General features: G+C 38.4%; 1 protein-coding gene across 2 annotated transcripts in view; it reads left to right on the forward strand.

Moving 5' to 3' along the window:
- Positions 1 to 1,073: 1,073 nt before the first annotated feature.
- Positions 1,074 to 21,181, forward strand: part of HDAC7 (histone deacetylase 7) — an 85,509-nt gene continuing 65,401 nt past the window's right edge. The window contains exon 1 of one of the 2 annotated variants that reach the window (XM_031938048.1): positions 1,074 to 1,183. In XM_031938048.1, the coding sequence (XP_031793908.1) occupies positions 1,108 to 1,183 (76 nt within the window). In that variant the 5' untranslated portion in view covers positions 1,074 to 1,107. The remainder of the gene's footprint in view (positions 1,184 to 21,181) is intronic. The other variant, XM_031938047.1, reaches the window with a different exon arrangement.

Here is a 21,181-nt window from a genome sequence, read left to right on the forward strand (position 1 = left end):
CTGATGCCTGCCCTCAGTCCAGGCCGATCTAAAACCTTCCCCGCCCTCGAGCAAAAACAGACCTTTCCTGGCGAATTTCAAGGATGTCTTCTCTTGGTAATTATTTGTGGGGGGTTTTTCAGTCAAGCATTAATTCAGAGGCTTGTAATGAAATGGATTCTGAGACAGAATGCAGAGCTTATGCAGCTGTGTGCCTCCTCTCCACCATATTGGCCGGAAGTCATTCCTCTCTACTTTCATAACCTAGGACCTATAATCATTCCTAGAACACCACCATTAGGCACAGGTCCTCTTGTTAGTTTATCCTAGATCTGTGAATCAGAAATGGGTAGTAGGTGACAAATAGGCGCTACCTGGCAACTGTTCCTACCCTAGTTACCAGCATGAGTTGGCGGCAGAGTTGGAAATGTTTTCATGGACCTCTTTTTCTATATCCATATGCTGACCTATGCTGGTAAATGACTCGTTGTGAATTTTTCATATTTCCCCATCAGGAATTGATTTGGTCCATTTTCTAGATCTGGTAGATTTTTGGAGGGGTGGTGGAGGGTAGGGAGCTTACCGGGATTCTTCCTGCTACTCTGCCATTTTAGCTCTGCCTTCAAGATACTCTTTAAAATATGAGAAATTATGTGTTGCAGTAAATAAAAAGCTGGCCATAAGCCAGGAAAAACAGGAAAAAAAAGTTCTATTTCTGATGCATCCAGCCTCTATGAACATTTGCAAGTCACTTAATCCCTCAAAGAACTAGACACCTCACTATAAATTATAGAAAAGGTGGCAACTTCTGTTGGCAAAAACAGTTTAGTCATCCAGAGGTTTCCTATACCAGTGAGAATGGAATCAGAATGGCAATGAGAAAGTAAAACTACTTTGCAGATGATATGAGGATATACTTCGAAAATCTTAGCGATTCAAATTAAAAAATTAGTTGTTACAATCAATAATTTTGATTGGTATCCCTATTTCTGCCAAAAATATGGGAAAATACAAGGAAATTTTAAGAAAAATAAAAGAAAAATAAGGGCTTATCTGTTCTTCTTTTAATAGTTAATAATTCTACCCTTTAGAACTCACAAGACTGGACACATCAATCTTGAGACTACTATGCAGTCATCTAGGCTCAGGGAAGGAAACAACAAGAAAAGACAGCCAGTTCAAAGACCAGGCTCAGTTCACCTAGGTAAGCCCCTACTCTAGCTAAAAAATACAAGGTTTGGTTTTTTGTTTTGTTTTGTTTTGTTTTGGAGGGGGGCGGGGAATGGAGGAGGGTTGTTTGTTTGTTTGTTTGCCATTTCTACTAGTACCAGCCCATCTCCCACTCCTCCAGGGAAAAATTTGAAGAGTCCTGCCACCAATGGAAGATAGGAAGAAAGAAATCAAACTAAAGAGTGAAATCACTCTAGTTAACATTCATTGAGTCAGTCACTCCTGGCTCAATGATTGATCCTTTTCATGCAGATACTCTTTTTTCATAGGACTAAAGGACTAATAAGGGAATTGCTTCACCATCCTAAAACACCTAAATCCATCAGGACTGAGCCTGCATATGTGGCCCATAGGAATCAATCAGGGCAGATCAACACATGTTCTGTGGAATCTATGCCAAATCAAATCCTGCTACACTTAAATCAAGTTGAAATTTGCCTCTCGCAACTGGCACCTTGAAAAGGGGGAATTATTTCTTTTGGAGGCATGGAGGATATCCATGTGTAAATTAAAAACAGGAAATGGCCAAATAACTCATATTTATGCCAGTCAATAAGCATTTATTAAACCCTTACTACATACCAGGCATAGTGCTGGTAAAAAAAAAAAAAAAAAAAAAAGATAAAAACATAGTCCCCACCCTCAAGAAACTCATATTCTAATGAGGGTTACAACATGCAAAGAACTGTGTATATACAAGATATTCATAGAGAAGATAAAGAGTATTGTTGTTCTTCATTTTCAAGAAGGACCACAACATTTCAGCGTAATGTTTTGACTTGTGCATTATCTGGTTGTAAGTGAAGCAGAGTTGCACAAAGTCATCAGCCTCAATCTCATTTCCAGAATTATTGAAATCCAGTGGCAAGACAAAAGTCAACATGATTAGAGATGGCACGGGATGCAGCAAATGACCTTGGTATCTTCAATGTCTGACCAATCTCAACACTTCACAGATCTACTTCAGCCATCTTCTTGGCCTGTTCTTCTCTGACCTTTTTAGCAAGGGAAGTTTTTACACACTTGAGATAGACATTCCCCTTACTATTGACAGGTTTGAGACCAGTAAGTTATCCTCAATCTGATTTAACCCATTTGTTAAGATAGTTTTACCAGTATATAGTCACCGTACATTCTTCTTGGAACTTCTTGAAATCACTGGGAGCCATAGGTTGAGTGACAGATGGGCACCAAAGGTGGAAAGCAGTCCTGAAAAGGGCTCAGCAAATTCTCATGCAAAATGTGCTAATCTTCCATGAACAGTAATCTCAGGGGGAAAGTATTTAGCAATGATCGGGGGCTGGGGAGAACGGGAAAAAGCCTCTGAGATAGGCGGAATATGAGCTGACACTTGGAAGAAGTCAGGTAAGCCTGTAAGTAAAAGTAAGAATATTTCAGTCATGGGTGAAAGCTAATGAAAATCCAATTTGGAAATAAGGAATTTTGCTCAAGGAACAATAAGGCCAATATTAATGAATTTTAGAGTGTTTTGGATGTGGGTATAAAGTATAAAAGGACTGGAAGGATAAGATGAGACTAGGTTGAAAGGGGCTTTAATGTCAAAGCTTTTAAAAAAAAAAATTTGATCCTAGAGAAGCTCAGGTGGGGAAGGGGCGGGGAGAAAAGTTCCCAAATAGGAAACCATTATTGAGTGGAGGTGAGGTGAAAATAACTTTGGCAATGAATGAATAATGGATTGAAGTGGGAAAAGGCCTAAAGCCAGTAGACCAACTGGCAATTTATTGTAGTAGTCCAGTTATAAAATGATAAGAGCTTGTCCCAGTATAGTAGTCGTTGAACAGAGAAGGGTTCCCCTTTTGTGAGATGATATGAGTCTAACAAAACTGAATGAAACTTACATTTTGAGTCTGTCATAACTAGAAGGATGGTGATGCTTTTAAAATAGTAATAGGATGTTGGTGTTTTTTCTTCTTTAAATAATAATATAATAATAAGATCCAAAATTGCAGCCAGCTGATAAAAGTTCAGATCTTTTATTGTGTCCTTCAATATAGCCTGGTTAGCTCAGAGGCCTATCTCTGCTTGGTTCCAAGAGATCTTGCAGCTTTGTCCTTGGCTTCTGCCTCTGCTTGCTTCTGCCTCTGCTTTCTTCAGCCTCCAGCCAGCACCAAGTTGGAAGATGCAATGAATCTCTTGCCTCGAAGATAGGGCTTGTGGGCTTCCTCCCAAAGTGCTCCTCTCCGACCCCAGTCAATGTTCCAGAGAAATTCCTTCCAGAGTGCTCCTCTCCGACCCCAGTCAATGTTCCCAAGAAAACTCTCCCCAGCTTTAAGAGCTTCCTGTATATATATGATCTCCCAAAGGTTAACTCTTCCTTCTGGAGAGAGAGGGATTCTGGGTTATCTCCCAGAGTGCTCTCTGGCCCTAAGGGAGGTGTGCATTCGGATATCTCATACTAAGCCATACTAAGCCCTGAAATTTCCCAAACATGTGAACTCCATTGAGTACTTAGATACTTATGAGCTCTCTAAAGGTGTGAACACAAGCATCGTTTCTATCAGTTGTACTTAGTACCTTGTTTCAAGTTCTGGCCCAAAATATCTCCTTCTAAGATCAAATCAATCATATTGAACCATGCCAAATTAGATAATTATTGTCTCTATCAATTCTAATGGCTTAACAGTTTGTAAAGATTCCAACAATAGGAAAATTTAGAAGAAGTAGAATGGGGAGTTGGAGAAAACAAATAATTCAACTTGATGTTGAGTTTATAATGTCTACAAATCAAATGATGTGAGACTAGAAAATAAAGTGAGCAGAACCCAGAAAATAATTCATACAGAATGTTGAAAGCTGTAAGAACTATGAACAATACAATGGCCATCTATGATTCCAGAGAACAATGGTGAAACATGCTATCCATGACAGGTGATGGATACACATATTTTTTCATATAGTTTAAAATTTTGTTTTGCTTGGCTATGTATATTTATTAAAAGGAATTTGTTTTTCTTTTTTACCTCCCCCCCACAATGGAGTGGATGATGGGAAAAAGAGAAAATAGATTTCTGTTAATTTTTTTCTTGAGAGATAGAATTGCTATTGAGGTAGAATGTTCTCATACTTTCAAATGAGGTCACTGAATTTTTTAATTAGCCATTTTGCTATATTGCAAGAGACCATGATAAATATATATAATGCAAAAACAAAGCACATGGAGAAAAAAATTCAAAATAAGGTTGCATTTGAGGAGAAGGCTAATGAATCCTCTTGTAGACATGTTGAGTTTAAAATGTCCATGAGATCTGGAGCTCCTTTTCCAAGCAGTTGAGTCTTTCTTGCATACCTCTCATTTCTTTTCTCATTTTTTCTTCTACCTCTCTTATTTGCCTTTTAAAGTCTTTTGTGAGCAGTTCCAAGAAGTGCTTGGCTTGATGAAGAAGGACGGGCTTGAGACCAATTCCTATCACCACTCTGAGATTTCCTCTGTAGACATTTTTTCTTTGTCTTATTTGGTGTTTTGGTCTTCCCTGTCACCATAGTAGCTTTCTTTTCTCTTTCTTGCTCATTTTTTTTCTTTTGTGTATTTCCTCTTTTTTTACTTTTATAATTGATCTCTGCTTATGGGGTAAAGGGGGTATAGTCCCAAGATTTCTGTGCAGGTCGGAGCTGTGGCTTTGAGCACAGGATTCCCTTGTGTTTACAGGGAATATCTTTGCAGGCTTTTTTCAGGAAATAGCTGTATTTCCAGAGTTTGACTTCTGAGCTAGGTCTGAAGGCTGCCCCACTGATCGGTTCTTCTACTGAGCCAGAACTGAGGGTTTTAGTTGCTGATTTGCTGTGATTAAGACCCTCTCACAAGCTTTCCCAGATTCTATACAATCTGGGCTGAACACCCTTTTCAACCCACTGAGACTGACCTTTTTTGCAATTTTGTCCTGTCTATCTTGAGCTGAAGAGTGGTTTCATTCCATCAAACTCTGTCCAGAGGATTGGTTTCATATGGTTTTCAAGAGAAACTGGGAGAACTCAAGCAGCTTTCTGGCTTTACTCTACCATGTTGGCTCCACCCCTAGAAATCATGACCTGGAACTCAAGACACTCAGCCTGGATATATAGGACTCAGAGTCATCTTCATAGAGATGATCATTGAACCTTCTATGAAAGCCAAAGATAACATAGAGGCTGCTAAGAGAGCCTTGGGAGACACCCATAGTTATTGGGCAAATCTAGCAAAGAAGATTCAGAAAGATATAGATGAACCAAGACAAAAGTGTCATAAAAACCTAGAGAGGAAAGAGTATCTAGGAAAAGAGAATGATAAACAGTATCAAAGGCTGCAAAAAGTTTGTTAACCATTGAGCAATATATTCCAGAGAGCACAATAGAAGAGGTGGGTAGATCCAGAAGGAAACCTAAGTCCTTTTCTGCCCCAAACCTTTTTTCCTATTAAAAAAAAAAAAGGAGAAGAGAGACTCTAAGAGATGAATAAGCATTAACAAACAAAACTAATCTGCAAAATTATAGCCTTGTCAAAAAAAAAGGTATATTACCTTCTTCATCCTGAATCTTTCAAGAGGTAGTAAACATGCTCAACATAGATCCTCTGGAGATGTATTTGGTCATTGCTGGGCTTATACTTCTTAAGCCTTTCAATGTTGTTTTCTTTAAAATATTGTTGTCATTGTATAAATTGCTCTTCTGGCTCTATTTATTTCATTAACTATCAGTTCCTGCTTCTGGGCATGCTATGAAGTAATTTCTTTCATAATTTCTTATAGTACAATAATATTCTATTATATTCATATACCACAATCCTTTAAAAATTCCTTAATTCTTAATGCTACAATTCTTTGAGTTTTCTTTTTTTTTTTCTCTTTTAATGCTTTTTTTTAGGCTTAAGCATTTGTTTCACTTATAATTATTTCCTCCCTACTATTATCCTCCTCTTAACCACTTCCTTCTCTATCCCTGTTGAGTTTATTTCTTCACCAAACTCTTTATGATTGTGTGTGTCTTCAACTCTCCTTTGTCTGGATTCAGATGAGAATGTGGTTCATGTGATGACTATTTCTTCTACCCCTTCCTCTTTGTTTTTTATTTTCTCACCCAATCCAATTATAAGAAAGAACAAGTTCCACTTCTTCTTCCTTTCTACATTAATATATTCCTCTCTTCTCTTCTCCTTCTTAAGATCCTCTGACCAGAATCAATCCCCACCCATCTGGGACCTCTGTTTTGTTTTATTTTGTTTTTTACTCTCAATAACCTTTATTTCATTTCTGAAGGGATCCATAGCTCCTTCCTAATATTCAAATAAATTTATCTTTTGAGGTTTCTTTGGATCTTAATATTTGTACTTCAAAGTTCTTACTCAATTCTTGTATTTTCATCAGGAACTCTTGAAAATACTCTATTTCACTTGATATGGAAAATGCCATCTGCATCCAGAGTGAGAACTATGGAGACTGAATGTGGATTGAAGCATAGTGTTTTCATCTTTTTGTTTGTTTCTTTGTTTGCTTTTTCTTTCTTGTGTTTTTTCCCCTTTTGGTCTGATTTACTCGTACAACATAAAAATATGGAACTATATCTGAAAGTATATAAAAATATATACAACTTATATTAGATTGCTTGCTATCTTAGGGGAGAGGAAGTAAAGAAGGAAGAGAGAAACATTTGGAACTCAAAATTACAAAACTGAATGTTGAAAATTATCTTTACATGCATTTGAAAAAATCAAATACTAGTAAGAAAAAAATACTCTATTTCACTAAAGGTCCATTTTTTTCTCTGTAGGATTATGCTCAGCTTTACAAAAGTTATTCTTGATTATAAGCCTATATCAATATATGTAATATGTAAACATTAATATATATTAATATATACATATATTTGTGTGCATATAGTCTGTATAGATTTTTGTGGAATTCTCAAAATGTTTCCAGATGTTCTCTAGTTTCATTGTACCTTGTTTACTTGAACTTATGCTGACTTTACTGGCATCCCCTTTTCCTATTTTCCATGGACTTCTCATCGATTTTTTAATATAGATCTGAGGTGGAAGAAATCATATCCTATAGTTTATCAGTGGACTTCCTGATAATTATTTTGCCTGGTATAGTTTTTTAGGTTTTCAATGAAATAGTTGAGGAAGAGCTATTTTTCTACCTTCTGTTCAGGCAGCCATCTTGAGCCAGAAGTTTCTTAATGTTCCGTGGCATAGATAATACAGAAAACCAAGTTTTAGAATCATAAAAAATGGGTAGGAAACAAGTTGATACAGTAGCTTTGAAAGCTAGAATTTGGATTTGTGTTAATGAGCAGCAAAAAAATAAGATCAAAAGGAAAAATCTGTTATGTTCTTTGGTTTTCTTGGCGTCTTTGGGGCAGCTTTCTTTTCAGCTCAGTAATCACCATAAGGATAGCCAGGTGTTAAAGTCCAAATCCTTTATTATCTCCTTCAAAGTCTTGTCTCCTTGCCTGGGGCTTCAGCTAGCTTTCTCCTGGCCTTCAAAGGGGACTTGGTTTCAGTGGAGAAAATGCAGGAGGTCAGGCCAGCCACCACAAAGCTGATCAAGATGGAAAATGAATCTCTCTCTCTTGGGCTCTGAGAGCTTGAGCTTCTGCCTCCAGTTCTCTATCTTCTCTGGCTTTATCTCCAAGCCTCTCAGTCCCCCAGGAGAGCCACAAGGAGCCTGATTGAAGGTGGAAATGAATCTCATCCAGTCCTTGCTGGCTGTTAAATACTCCATTATCATAAATATGAATCTTGTGGAACTATATTAAGTACTAAGTACATGTACTCAATTAGAGAACTATTAAGCACTATGCTAAACTAGATAACCATTGTATTTATCAATTCCACTGAATTAACTCGTGTAAGAATCCTTGCTTCAAGTTCAGAGTTCTGGCCCATAACATCTGATTTCTTTTGTTTTAGAACATAGGGTGATCACACCCTCCCTGACTTCTCAAAGAGGTGAGAACTCCAAAAAGGAGGTGCCTTCCCTGACTCCTCAAAAAAGGAGTGAAAACACCATAAAAGGAGGTGATCACACCCTCCATGACTCCTCAAAAAAGGGGTGAAAACAACAAAAAAGGAGGTAATCATGCTCTCATTGACGTCTCAGGAAGGGAGATGAAAACTAAAGGAAAATGGGGAATCAAACCAGATTAGTGGGTTTCTGAAGGGTCTCACTTGAAACAGGTATACATAAATCCATCAACATGGCAGTTATTATATAAGCACATAGCAATATTACAAAGGCTAGTAGTGATATAACAAATAACATGAATCAACATGAGGAATTGTACATGTCCATAAATAGTCCAATGAAATAGTCCAAAACCAATCTATTGTCCATTACTCCATGTGCCAGGAATCCAATAATTCCAGCAAGTTTTGAAGTCCTGGAATAGTCTCATCTTGTGTTAGGAAATCCAATGATTCCTGCAGAGTCTGAAGTCCTGCATCAGTTTTATCATGTCTCAGAGAATCCAATGATTTCTGCTTGTTTTGAAGTTCTGCAACAGTTTTATGAATACTTTTTCATCTCAGGGAATCCAGTGATTCCTGCTGGTTTTAAAGTCCTGCAACAGTCTCATTATCAGCCATGCTCTTTCAGGGCCAGATGTTTTTTAGGTCTTCTCCTTTGTTTTGAGGGTTTTTCTCTTTTTCTGTCTCTCTCCAGGTGCTTAATGGCACTCATCTGATTCCTTCTCCATCTGTAGAAATACAAGCAAACCCTCTCTCCCAAGCAGTTAACCTATCTAGTCCCTTCCATTTACCACTTTTTAAATCTCTCCTCATCACCTGGCAATTACATTGGAGCTGCTTGCACTGGGTATTGCCCTTCGGTTGGGTTAAAAAGCCTATATTCTCTCCAATTGAAATCCCTTTCTGCCATCTGATTGCTTTTTGGCTGATTGATCATGTAATCCCTTTCTTCTATCAGATTGCTTCTCTGCAGATTGATCATATCATTGGGACTTGAGATTCTTTAGGTATAAATTCAGCTGCCATCATCCCCCACCTGCTTTTTGTTTGAGGTCTGGGAGCTGGGCCCCGCCTCTCCTTCCCCTGGGTCATTCTACAGTCTGAGGCCCAATGGAAGCCTCTTGGACACAAGGGGTTTTTTTTATAGCTTTTTATTTACAAGATATATGCATAGGTAATTTTTCAGCACTGACAATTGCAAATTCTTTTCTTCCAACTTTTTCCCTCCTTCCTCCCACCCCTTCCCCCAGATGGCAGGTTGACCAATGCATGTTAAATATGTTAAAGTATAAGTTAAATACAATATATGTATACATCTCCAAACAGTTATTTTGCTGTATAAAACGAGTCAGACTTTGAAATAGTGTACAATTAGCCTGTGAAGGAAATCAAAAAAGCAGATGGACAAAAATAGAGGGATTGGGAATTCTATGTAGTGGTTCATAGTCATCTCCCAGAATTTTTTTCCCTGGGTGTAGCTGGTTCAGTTCATTACTGTTCTATTGGAACTGATTTAGTTCATCTCATTGTTGAAGAGGGCCACATCCATCAGAGTTGATCATCATATAGTATTGTTGTTGAAGTATATAATGATCTTCTGGTCCTGCTCATTTCACTCAGCATCAGTTCATGTAAGTCTCTCCAGGCCTTTCTGAAATCATCCTGCTGGTCATTTCTTACAGAACAATAATATTCCATAATATTCATATACCACAATTTATTCAGCCATTCTCCAATTGATGGGCATCCATTCAGTTTCCAGTTTCTGGCCACTACAAAGAGGGCTGCCACAAACGTTCTTGCACATACGGTCCCTTTCTCTTCTTTAAAATCTCTTTGGGATGTAAGCTCAGTAGTAACACTGCTAGGTCAAAGGGTATGCACAGTTTGATAGCTTTTTGAGCATACTTTCAAATTGCTCTCCAGAATGGCTGGATGTATTCACAATTCCACCAACAATGTATCAGGGACACAGGTTTTTGGGTCTTGTTCTCCTATCCTGTCCTCTCACTCCATCTCTATGCCTACACTGAACTTTCAGATGCTCTATTTTTCCACACTGAAAGCACTGACAAGTCTTTCTGGAAGTCCCTTGCCAGGAGTGCATGTTTCCATGTTCTGCATCAGAGCCTGGGAATAAAAGACATTTGTACCCACTGTGGCACAGCATCTTATGATCTCCTTTAAAGGAGCATCTTTGTGTAGTCCCCATATAATTCTTCTACAAACCTCATTAGCATTTTCTATAGCAAACTGCTTGATCATTATTCCTGTAGCTGCATTTTCTCCAATCGTTCGTATGACAGCTGTCTGCAGACATCCCACAAAAGCAGCTAAGGGTTCATTTGGACCTTGCTCTATTTTTATGTAGGCTTCCCCTCCATCTTTTCCTGGAAGAGAGTCTCATGCTTTGATTGCAGCAGCAGCAATTTGCTTATATGTTGCTATGGGGTAATTAATCTGTGCTAAAGTGTCTGCATACTGACCTTGACCTGCTAGTTGGTCAAAGGTGATGTGTATATCATCTCCAGTTTGCCTATTTCACTGGATTTGTATCCTACATAATTCACTATACTCTGAAAGCCACAACAAGTTTTGTTCAGATTCTAAACATGTCCTTGTTATAGATTTCCAATCACTAGGGGTTAAAATTTCACAAGTCAATCTTCTTTAATATCATCTTAACATAGAATGATGTAGCCCCATAAAGAGTGCAACCCTTTTTAAAATCTTTGATAATTTCCAGATCAAAAGAAGTGTATCTTCTCCTGGCTTGACCTGAAGAATCAAATTCTTCAATCACAGGAGATGCATTTATCAAATCAGATATATCCTGTACTTCTTTAATTAGTGCCTTTTGTAATCTTGTCATAGGCTGCTTCATAGGTGGTACTGATTGTGTAACTGCCCCTCTCCCTCCTCCTTCTCCCTCCACACATGAAGGGTTAATTGAGGGGGGGGAGGGTCAGAGGTTGGGAAATGCCCTAATGGCCCCTTCTGTGAAACACCACATTCCTTAATTTCATAAGAATTATACTTAAGTCCTTTCCCATCTAATTCTTCATCCTTTTCACCTAGTTTATCAGTATCCTCCCCCTCTTGCTTCTTCTTTTTTCTTATTCTAGTACTTATGTAATTTCTTAAAGCCAATTGTATTGTTATATGTATAAAATGTTTCTTTGGGAATTGAATCAGGTCCATTATCATTGTAATATTCACATAGTTGCTCTCCTAGTAATTTCCACTCATCTGGATCTACATCTTTTTCCTTAGAGAACCAAGGAGATGTGTATTGTAATATTTCAAAGAGTTCAATGATTTGCATCCAAGTTACAATCAAACCTTGGCTTTTAATGAGTTTAGCCAGGATCTCTACACAGTTTCCTTGAAGTGGAAAAGAAGGGTCCTTTCTAAACATTTGTCCCATTTCAGCTTAAGCACTAGGTTAGCCCTTTACAAAATTTCCTTCTTGTCTATTTTTGTACTTACCCTAATTTCTGGGTCACAGCTGTAGGTCCTTAGCCCCACATTGGGGGCCAAAAATGTAATGTTCTTTGGTTTTCTTACAATTTTTAAATTTGTATGCCAAGGAGAGACAGATTGATACAGCCTAAATTAATTTACAAAATCAATTTGATGTGGCATAAAGACCCCTCAATTAAAAGTTAGAAAACTTGGAATCTTTTTACTATTATTAGTTTGGACAAGTCAATTAACCTTTAGGGGGTCTAATTTCTCATATAAGTAGAGAATAGATGTTTCTTTTTTCTTATTTTAAAAAAAATCTGTTGAGGCAGCTAGGTGGCACAGTGGATGGATAGAGAACCAACCCTGAAGTCAGGAGGACCTGAATTCAAATCTAGCCTCAAACACTTAACACTTCCTAGCTGTGTGACACTGGGCAAGTCACTTAACCTCAACTGCCTGAGCAGAAAAAAAATTGTTGATATTTCTTATTTTTACATCACATTTATTTCCACAAAAATCCCTCCATCTTCTTTTACTCGGATAGCCATCCCTTGTAACAAATGGGAGGAAAAAAGGCAGAAAAAAGCTATTCAACAAAACTAACCAGAACAGCAAATAGTCTGAATGTTCCCTACTCATAAGATGAAAAGGAGATACATTTTCTAAGAAAAAAAAAATTGTCCATCATAATTATACAATGCTAAATTTCAATTTTTTTGTTCTTTCCATTTATATTGTAGTATATTCATACATTGCTTTCTTGGTTCTGCTAACTTTAATTTGTATCAATTCATGTAAGTCTTGAGATGTAGCTCTGAATTCTTCATATTCATACTTTCTTATGGCAAGATAATATTCTATCACATTCATATGTCTCAGTTTTTATTGCTATTCAACAACTGGTAGGCATAGACTTTGTGTTTTATGAAACCTCTGGGTGAATAGAAATGGATATTTTCTTAGTATAATTCCAAATTTCTTGAACTAATTCATAGTGTCATTATAGACTTAAAGTTGAAAAGAACCTGCAATGGGATATGCTCTGGTCTCCTCATTTTATAGATGAGGAAACTTAAATAAAGAGAGTATAAGTCTCTTACCTAAAGATACTGACAAGTAAATAGTTGAGCCAGGATTTGAACTCAAGTCATATGATTGCAAACCTGGTTCTCTTTCCACTGAATCATGTCTCTCCTCCCATAGCTCCAAGAGTATATTTATGTGTTTGTCATCCTATCATTTTTAATAATCATTTCTCATCTTTTGTCATATTTGCCAATATTCTGTGTATAAGGTAAAAATTTGGAGATGCCTTGATTTACATTTCTTATTAATGATATGAAATGATATTTCATATAGTTGCCAATAGTTTATAATTTGTCTCTACTTAGTCATTGGAAAATGGCTCTTAGCTTTAAATACTAATGCTAATTCCCTACATATCTTGGATAGTAGCCTCTTTGCAAAGAGATATAATAATACAGATTTTCCTCCATCAAATACTTCTCTTCTTATTTTTAATTGCACTGATTTTCATAGTGTAAATTGTTTTAAATCTCAAAGCAAAAATAGTATGAAACAGCCGCGTTAGCACCCAGGATACCTTAGAATCAGCCAGAGTCAGGATAAGCAAAAGTTCTTAGTCTTTATTCTTGGTCTTTAGGGGTAGAAGTGAAGGGGATGGAAGCAGGATCTCCACAACCTCCTTCTTCCTCGTCCACTGCCAAAGTGACCTTGACTAGTCCTATTCCACACCCTTGTCCCTCCTACAATTCTCTGTATACACCAATTATCAAGCAGCACAGGATAGTGGGAAGGGTCATTCCCCAAGCACATGCCCATAGAGTATTGTCCAATCAGTAATTAGCCCTAAGTGCTTGAACTGATCTCAGTGCAACAACTCAAGAGTTTCAGCCCTCTACATCTCCCCCTTTCTTTTGTTTTAGAATACAGGTGGTCATGCCATGCCTGACTTCTCAGGGAGGTGAGAGCCCCCAAAAGGAGGTGATCATGCCCTCCTTGACTTCTCAGGAAAGGAGATGAAAACAATGAAAAGAAGGTGATCACGCCCCCCCAGCTTCTCAGGAAGGAAGGTGAAAGCACTAAAAAGATGATCACACCCTCCCTGACATCTCAGGAAGGGAGATGAAAAGCACCAAAGGGAAGTGGGAATTGCTAGCGGGTTTGTGGGCTGAAGGGTCTTATTAGAAACAGGTATGCATAAACCCATCAACATGGGAACGTATTACACAAGCACATAGCAATAATGCACAGGCTATTAGTGATGACTCTCCCCACAACCAGTGCAGGTTCAGTGTGGTGCAACAAACATGAATTGTACACGCAAGTAGTGGTATAACAAATAATATGAATGAACATGGTGTTGTAAAAGATTTCCAGAAGTCCTAGAAGGAGAGTATATAAACAACAGTCACACATACGCCTTCTTCAGCAGCCAAGAGATAGTCCAAAACCAATCTATTGTTCATTGCTTCACGTGTCAGGGAATCCAATGATCCCCGCAAGTTTTTGAAGTCCTGCAACAATCTTTTGATATGTTAGGGAATCCAATGATTCCAGCAGATTTTGAAGTCCTGCAACAGTCTTATCATTTTTCAGAAAATCCAATGATTCCTGAGGGTTTTCAAAAGTCCTACAACAATCTTATCATGTCTAAGAGAATCCAGTGATTCCTGAGGGTTTTGAAGTCCTACAACAATTTTATCATGTCTCAGAGAATCCAATGATTCCTGAGGGTTTTGAAGTCCAACAATTTTTGATGTCCATGAGTCAAAGCCATAACTGCCATGCTCATTTAGTGGTGGGCACAGTCAGCAACAGAACCACCCAATGTTTCTTGGGTCTTCTCCTTTGTTTCAAGGGTCTGTTCCATCTCTCTCCAATGGACAAGGTGAATACAGCTCATTGGCACCCATCTGATTCCTTCTCCATCTGTGGAGATACAAACAAACCTTCTCCTCCAAGCAGTTAACCTATCTGGTTCCTTCCATTCACCATTTTCTGAGTCTCTCCACATCATCTAGTGATTATCTAAAGATAGTGGAGCTGCTCACACTTGACACTGCCCTTCTAGTGGGTTATAAAACCAGTCTGCCAGAACCAGTGCATCTTTGTCAAAAAATCAAGAAGTTAATAGCATAAAGAGCTAGATTTAGAAGTTCTCTAGGGTTACCTGTGGCTCCCCCTTTCTTTTATTTTTGGAGGAGCATCTTAATGTCTCTGTTTCTCCTCTCTACTATTGCCTGTCCTTGAGGATTAAAGGTTATGCCAGTGGTGTGTAAAATCTTATACTGTGCACAAAAGTGTGTAAAATGTTTGGACGTATATGCATTATCTGTTTTTATTGCTTGTGGCACATCCATAACTGCAAATGCTTGTATAAGGAATTCAGTGACCACTTGGGCTGTCTCTTTTGCTGCTGGTATTGCAAAAGTGAATCCTGAAAAAGTGTCTACCACAACATGGATAAAAGACATACGACCAAAAGATTTATAATGGGTCACATCCATTTGCCAAATTTCATTGGGTCTCAAATCACAAGGTTTCTTCCCTGGAGGCAGTGTAGGAGTGTGGAAAGGAAGGCAAGTTGTACAGGCTTTTACTATGCTCCTTGCTTCCTCTCTTGTTATTCCAAATTGTAAACGTAAAACTCAAGCAGTCTGATGATATTTAAAATGAGATTCTTGGGCTGCTTGAAATAAAGGAGTATTGGCCCACATAGTTAGAAGGCTATCTGCCTTTGACTTACCTTCAAAAATAGGAACTGGAAGTCCACTATGAGAGTGTACATGCAAGATAAATCTTACCTGGATGCTTTCTCATTTGCTTTTGAAGTTCCTTAAAGAGCTGATATATATTAGGGGCTACAAATTTTATTTGGGCTGTGGCAATTCTTTGTACTACACCTACTGAATAGGCCGCAATCAGATATTATATTTATATCTCCTGGATAATAAGTAAGAGCTAGAATGATTGCATACAATTCATTCTGCTGAGTGGACTGAAAAGGAGTTCTGACTACTCTCTTTACAGTTAAGTCACAAGAGTACACAGCACAAATATTATGTTTGGATGCATCTATAAAGGTAGTTGGTCCTTTAAGAAGAACTTTAGAAACCTTTTCTTCAAGACTCCATCGCCAATTATGTAATAGTCTGGTTATCTTTAATGGAGACCCATGTGTAAAATTTGGAGCCATGGCTAATAAAATTTGCCAGTCTGGGATGGTTTCGCAGCATACATTATTTTGTGCAGTAGTATAAAAAGTGTCTATCTTGTCAGGTCTTATTCCAGATAATTGTACTGCTCACTTAATGGCCTTTAATAAAATTCTAGCCACAAGCACTGGGTAAGGAGTAAGGCTTTGTTCTGGTTGTGCTGGGAGGTTCACCCACTCTATCACGCTGTCTCCTTGATGAAGGACTGCTGTGGGTGCCTCTTGTGTAGCAAAAAACTGATATTTCCAAGGGTTTTTGAGTGACTCTTTCAACCACATTGGATAAAGCCAGTTCAACTTCTCTCAAAGCCTCTTGAGCTCCTTTTGTAAGCTGTTGTGGTAAGTTTAAAGCACTGTTTCCCCTTAAAATGTCATATAACAGTTGAAATTGATAAGTAGTCAAGCCTAACACTGGACAATCCATTGGATATCTCCTATCAATTTCTGAAAGTCATTTAAGTTGTTTAGCTTCTCTGTTCTTAAGGAAAGTTTTTGTACTGTAAGCCCCTTAGGATATACTTCATATCCTAAATATTGAAAAGGAGCATGTCTTTGGACTTTTTCTGGAGCTATGTGCAATTTGTAGTACCTTAGTGTTTTCATGGTCTTTTGTAGACATGCTTCTAACATTTATTCCTCAGGTGCACATCCCGATATATCATCCATGTAATGTAATAACATAACTTTTGGAGATGCTTTTCTTACTGGAGTAAGAGCAACAGCAACATACATTTGACACATAGTAGGGCTGTTTTTCATTCGCTGTGGCAAAACTGTCCATATCTTTTATAAGGCTCAGCTAAGTTAACACCAGGCACTGAAAAGGCAAATCTTTTCATATCCTCCTTATCTAGATGGATAGAATAGAAACAATCCTTAATGTCTGTAACCCAAAGAGGCCATTCTCTAGGCAACTGAGTGGGAGTTGGAGGCCCAGGCTGAAGAGTTCCCATAGTTTCCATCTGTTCACTTACCTTTCTTAAATCAGTCAACATCCTCCATTTTCCAGATTTCTTTCTTACAACAAATACTGAAGAATTCCAAGGACTTAGAAAAGGTTGTTAGTATCCTTGGTCAAGTTGCTCCTGTACTATATCTAATAAGGCTTGAATTTTATTGCTACCTAAGGGCCACTGTTCTATCCACACTGGTGTATCAGTTTTCCATTGGATAGGAATAGATGAAAATGTTGGCAGGCCTTCAACAGCAGCCCTGCCTAAAAAACTGAGGTACTCATTTTTAATCCTAATTGTTATAAAATGTCTCTTCCCCACAGATTGATGGGAATTTTTTTCAACTATAAAAGGAATAAAAACTTCTGTTTCACCTTCAAAAGTCCATCTCAAAGGGGTAGCACTAACATCAGCTGCTATTGATCCTCCTACTCCAGGCATGTAGGTGTCTGCCTTAATCTTTGGCCAGTGACTAGGCCAGTTGGCATCTCTAATGACATATGATCTGCACCAGTGTCTACCAATCCTTCTAATCGTATGCCATTTATATAGATAGTGAGCATAAGTCAGTCAGGTGTCACAGCTGCTGTCCATATATTCCTGGATTTTGTTGCTTGGAGTCAGAATCTGGGTGACTATCACCAGATTGCTTATTAGGAATTTATATTAGTAAACCTGATGCTACTACTTCTCCTGGTTGATAAGTCACAAATTGTCTACCTGTATTAGTGACTGGGATATTATCTCCCAGTTTCCCACATCAGTGTATGGATGCACACTGTTTTGTAAGTACTCTCAGGAGGTGAAATGGTCAAGCCTACTGTGCCTCGAGGCAAGGGATCCATAGGCTGGAGAGGAACAGATTTCACCTCTCCAGGGGTATCTCAGTTGTCCCAGCTGCATACAACTATATTCTCCCCAATTGTAATCCCTTTCTCCCATCAGGCTGCTTCCTGGCTGATTGTGTAATCCCCTTCTCTCATCATATGGCTTCCTGGCTGATTGGTCATGACTTCTAAGCACTCTCTGAGTGTAGCATCAGTTGCCATCATGCCCCAAATATTTTTTGTCTTGGGCCCCTCATCCCATTTCCCTGAATCAGTCTACATTCTGAGTCCCAATGGAAGCTTCTGTTGCATTTTGGACATGGGGTTAAGACCCCCAAAGGGTTTTGTTCTTCTACCCTGTTTTCTCACTCTGTCTCTATGCCAACATTGAGCTTTCAGATGGCCCACTTTACCATATTGAAAGCATTGATGAGTCTCTCTGGAAGTCCCTTGCCAAAAGGGACCCTGTCTTCCCATGTTTGGATCTTGGGAAGTCTGCATCATAGCCTGGCTATAAAAGGCATTTGTGTCCACTGTGGCACAGCGTCTTATGATCTCTAAAGGAGCATCCTTGGGTAGTCCTAATATAAGTCTTCTACAAACCTCATTAGCATTTTCCTTAGCAAGTTGCCTTATCATAATGTCTGTTACTGCATTTTCACCATTAGTTCATATGACAGCTGTCTGCAGATGTCCCACAAAATCAGCAAAGGGTTCATTTGGCCCTTGTGTTATTTTTGTGAAGGCTTCACTCTTATCATTTTTATTGGGGAGAGAAGTCCATGCTTTAATAACAGCAGCAGCAATTTGCTCATATGCTGCCAAAGGGTAATTAATCTGTACTGAAATTTCTGCATAAGAACCTATACCTGTTAGTTGGTCACAGGTGATTGGAGGATTAACTCCACTATGACTATTTTGTTGAGCTTGTATCCTACAGAGCTCACTATATTCAGAAAGCCACAACAAGTTTTGTCCAGGTTCTAAGAATATCCTTGCTATAGATTTCCAGTCCCTAGAAGTTAAGACTTCATAAGCCAAATTCTGTAATAACATCTTAACATAAAACCAATGTAATCCCATAAAGAGTTCAAGCCTTTTTCAGGTCTTTGAGGATTTCTATATCAAAAGGAGCATATCTTCTACTTTCTTGACCTGAAGAGTTAAACTGTTGAATCACAGGATACATTTCCAGTTGCAAATCACCTAAATTCTGCCCTTCTTCCGTGGCTTTAAGTACTGCCTTTTGCAATGTAGTTATAGGAGGGGATGATTTCTGAGGGGGAGGTGCGGTGGTGTCACTTCCCCTCCCACTACTCCTCCCCCCTCCATCCCGGAAAGTGAAGTTGATGGGGGTGTGTCAAGAACTAGTTCCGATTTAGGCGGGGTTGAAGCTGCTTTGGGAGTAACTAGAATCACCATGCCCTTCACCACGCCCTTCATCCTCACTTAACTCCCCATGCCCTCTGGTGATATCACTTTTAATCCCTCCTTTGTCCTCCTCATTTTCCTCATACTTCCTCATCTGTCCATTCTGAAAACTTTTCTTTTTTCTATAACTTGCAGGATTTTTAAAGGCCAATTGTATTATGTTGTATATATAGCTAGATAGATAGTGTTTCTTTGGAAATTGACTTGGAATCATTACCATTATAATATTCACATAGTTGATCTCCTACAAGTTTCCAATTATTTAGGCTTATCTCTTCTCCTAAGAACCAAGGGGACATACATTCTAATGTATCCAGGAATCCATCAATCTGCTTCCATGTCATAAATAAGCCCTGTCTCTTTATCAGTCTGAGTATGCTTCCTGCAGATCTCCTTTGGGATGGGGTTGGGGGAGAATGTTTTCCCAATATCTGCCCCATTGCACCTAGAAAAGATTACTAGGTTAGCCCCTAACAAAGTAAGTTCTCTGTCTATTAAAATACTCACCCTATTTCCTGGTCACTGGAGACTTCTTCGGTGAAGTTAGGGTCCTCGGGCCCTATGCTCAGGTGCCAAATGAAATGATTGCGTTAGCACCCAGAATACCTTAGAATCAGCCAGAGTCAGGTCTTAACAAAAGTCTTCAGTCTTTATTCTTGGTCTTTAGGGGTAGAAGTGAAGGGGATGGAAGCAGGATCTCCACAACTTCCTTCTTCCTTATCTACCGCCAAAGTGACCCTGGCTAGTTTTACTCCACCCCTTGGTCCCTCCTACAATTCTATGTATACACCAATTATTGAGCCAGCACAGGATAGTGGGAAGGGCCATTCCCCAAGCACATGCCCATAGAGTATTGTCCAATCAGTAATTAGCCCTAAGTGCTTGAACCGACCTCAATGCAATGACTCAAGAGTTTCAGCCCTCTACAGTATTGGCTTTGTCATTTGTTAGTATTTCTGTCTTTTGTTTGTTTAAAAAGTCTCCCCTTAACCATAGCTGTGAAAGATCTGCTTCTCTTCTAATGTTTTAATGGTATGAACCAATATTCATATCATATATCCACTTTGATCTTACTGTGATATATGATGTAAGCTGTTAGTCTAAAATTAATTTCTGTCAAACTGAAACCCAATGTGTCTAGCATTTCTTGTCAAATAGACTTCTTCCCCAAGTAATTTATGTTCTTGGATTTATCAAGCACTCAAACATTGACTTTATTTTTTTTTTCTCTTTATTCTACTGGATTACTTTTCTGTTTTGTAGTTAGTACTAAATAGCTATATTATTAAGGTTTATAGTAGAATTTAACACTGGGAAATGCTGTAGCCCCATTCACTCCAACTTTGTTTCCTTATTTCCCTTGAAGTTTTAGGCTTTTTGTTTCTCTAAATGAATTATTACTATTTTGTCTAGCTCTATAACACATCCTCTTGGTAGTTGGACTGATGTAACACTAAATCTGTAAATTAATTTAGGCTGTATCATCATTTTGATTTGTAGCAGTCCCTCTGAGAGATCTGTACTCGTGCCAAAGGTTGGGACCCCAGAAGATAGCCACTGCTCCCAGATTCTAGAATAGTACTATATTAGGGTTCTAGTGCCGTGGTTAATGAGTTTGCCATAGATAGTAGACATAATTAGATCATAACAAAATAGCATAGTAAGAACAGTGGCTACAAACCATTTCCTTCATAAACCTGGAATATATTATTTCACTAACATACACAGCATCTATGGGAAGGAAGACACAAACTTAGACTACCATGATAGTGAGACATTCATGTTGCCATGTGGCCCAAGCTACATGGTTCTCTAGTATTACCAATTTTCAGTCACTTCTCTTCTGTGGAATGCTTACTAAGTTCCCCAGTTAGAGCACAGCATCAGTGCGGGACAGATTGATCAACTGGGCTCTCAGGGTCTATTCCTAATAGAACATCGTGATTTTCATAAGTCCATAACTGCTCTCGATGGTTATCAACAATCATGTTCCATAAGGCTAGAATCAGACTCAAGTGAATGTCTTTTGGTACCCATGTCTTTCTATACCTTGAACTCTCTTGAACTGATTATAAATTTAAGTTATAGTCTCACC

Source organism: Sarcophilus harrisii, chromosome 5 (assembly GCF_902635505.1).
Source record: "Sarcophilus harrisii chromosome 5, mSarHar1.11, whole genome shotgun sequence".
NCBI lineage: Eukaryota > Metazoa > Chordata > Mammalia > Dasyuromorphia > Dasyuridae > Sarcophilus > Sarcophilus harrisii.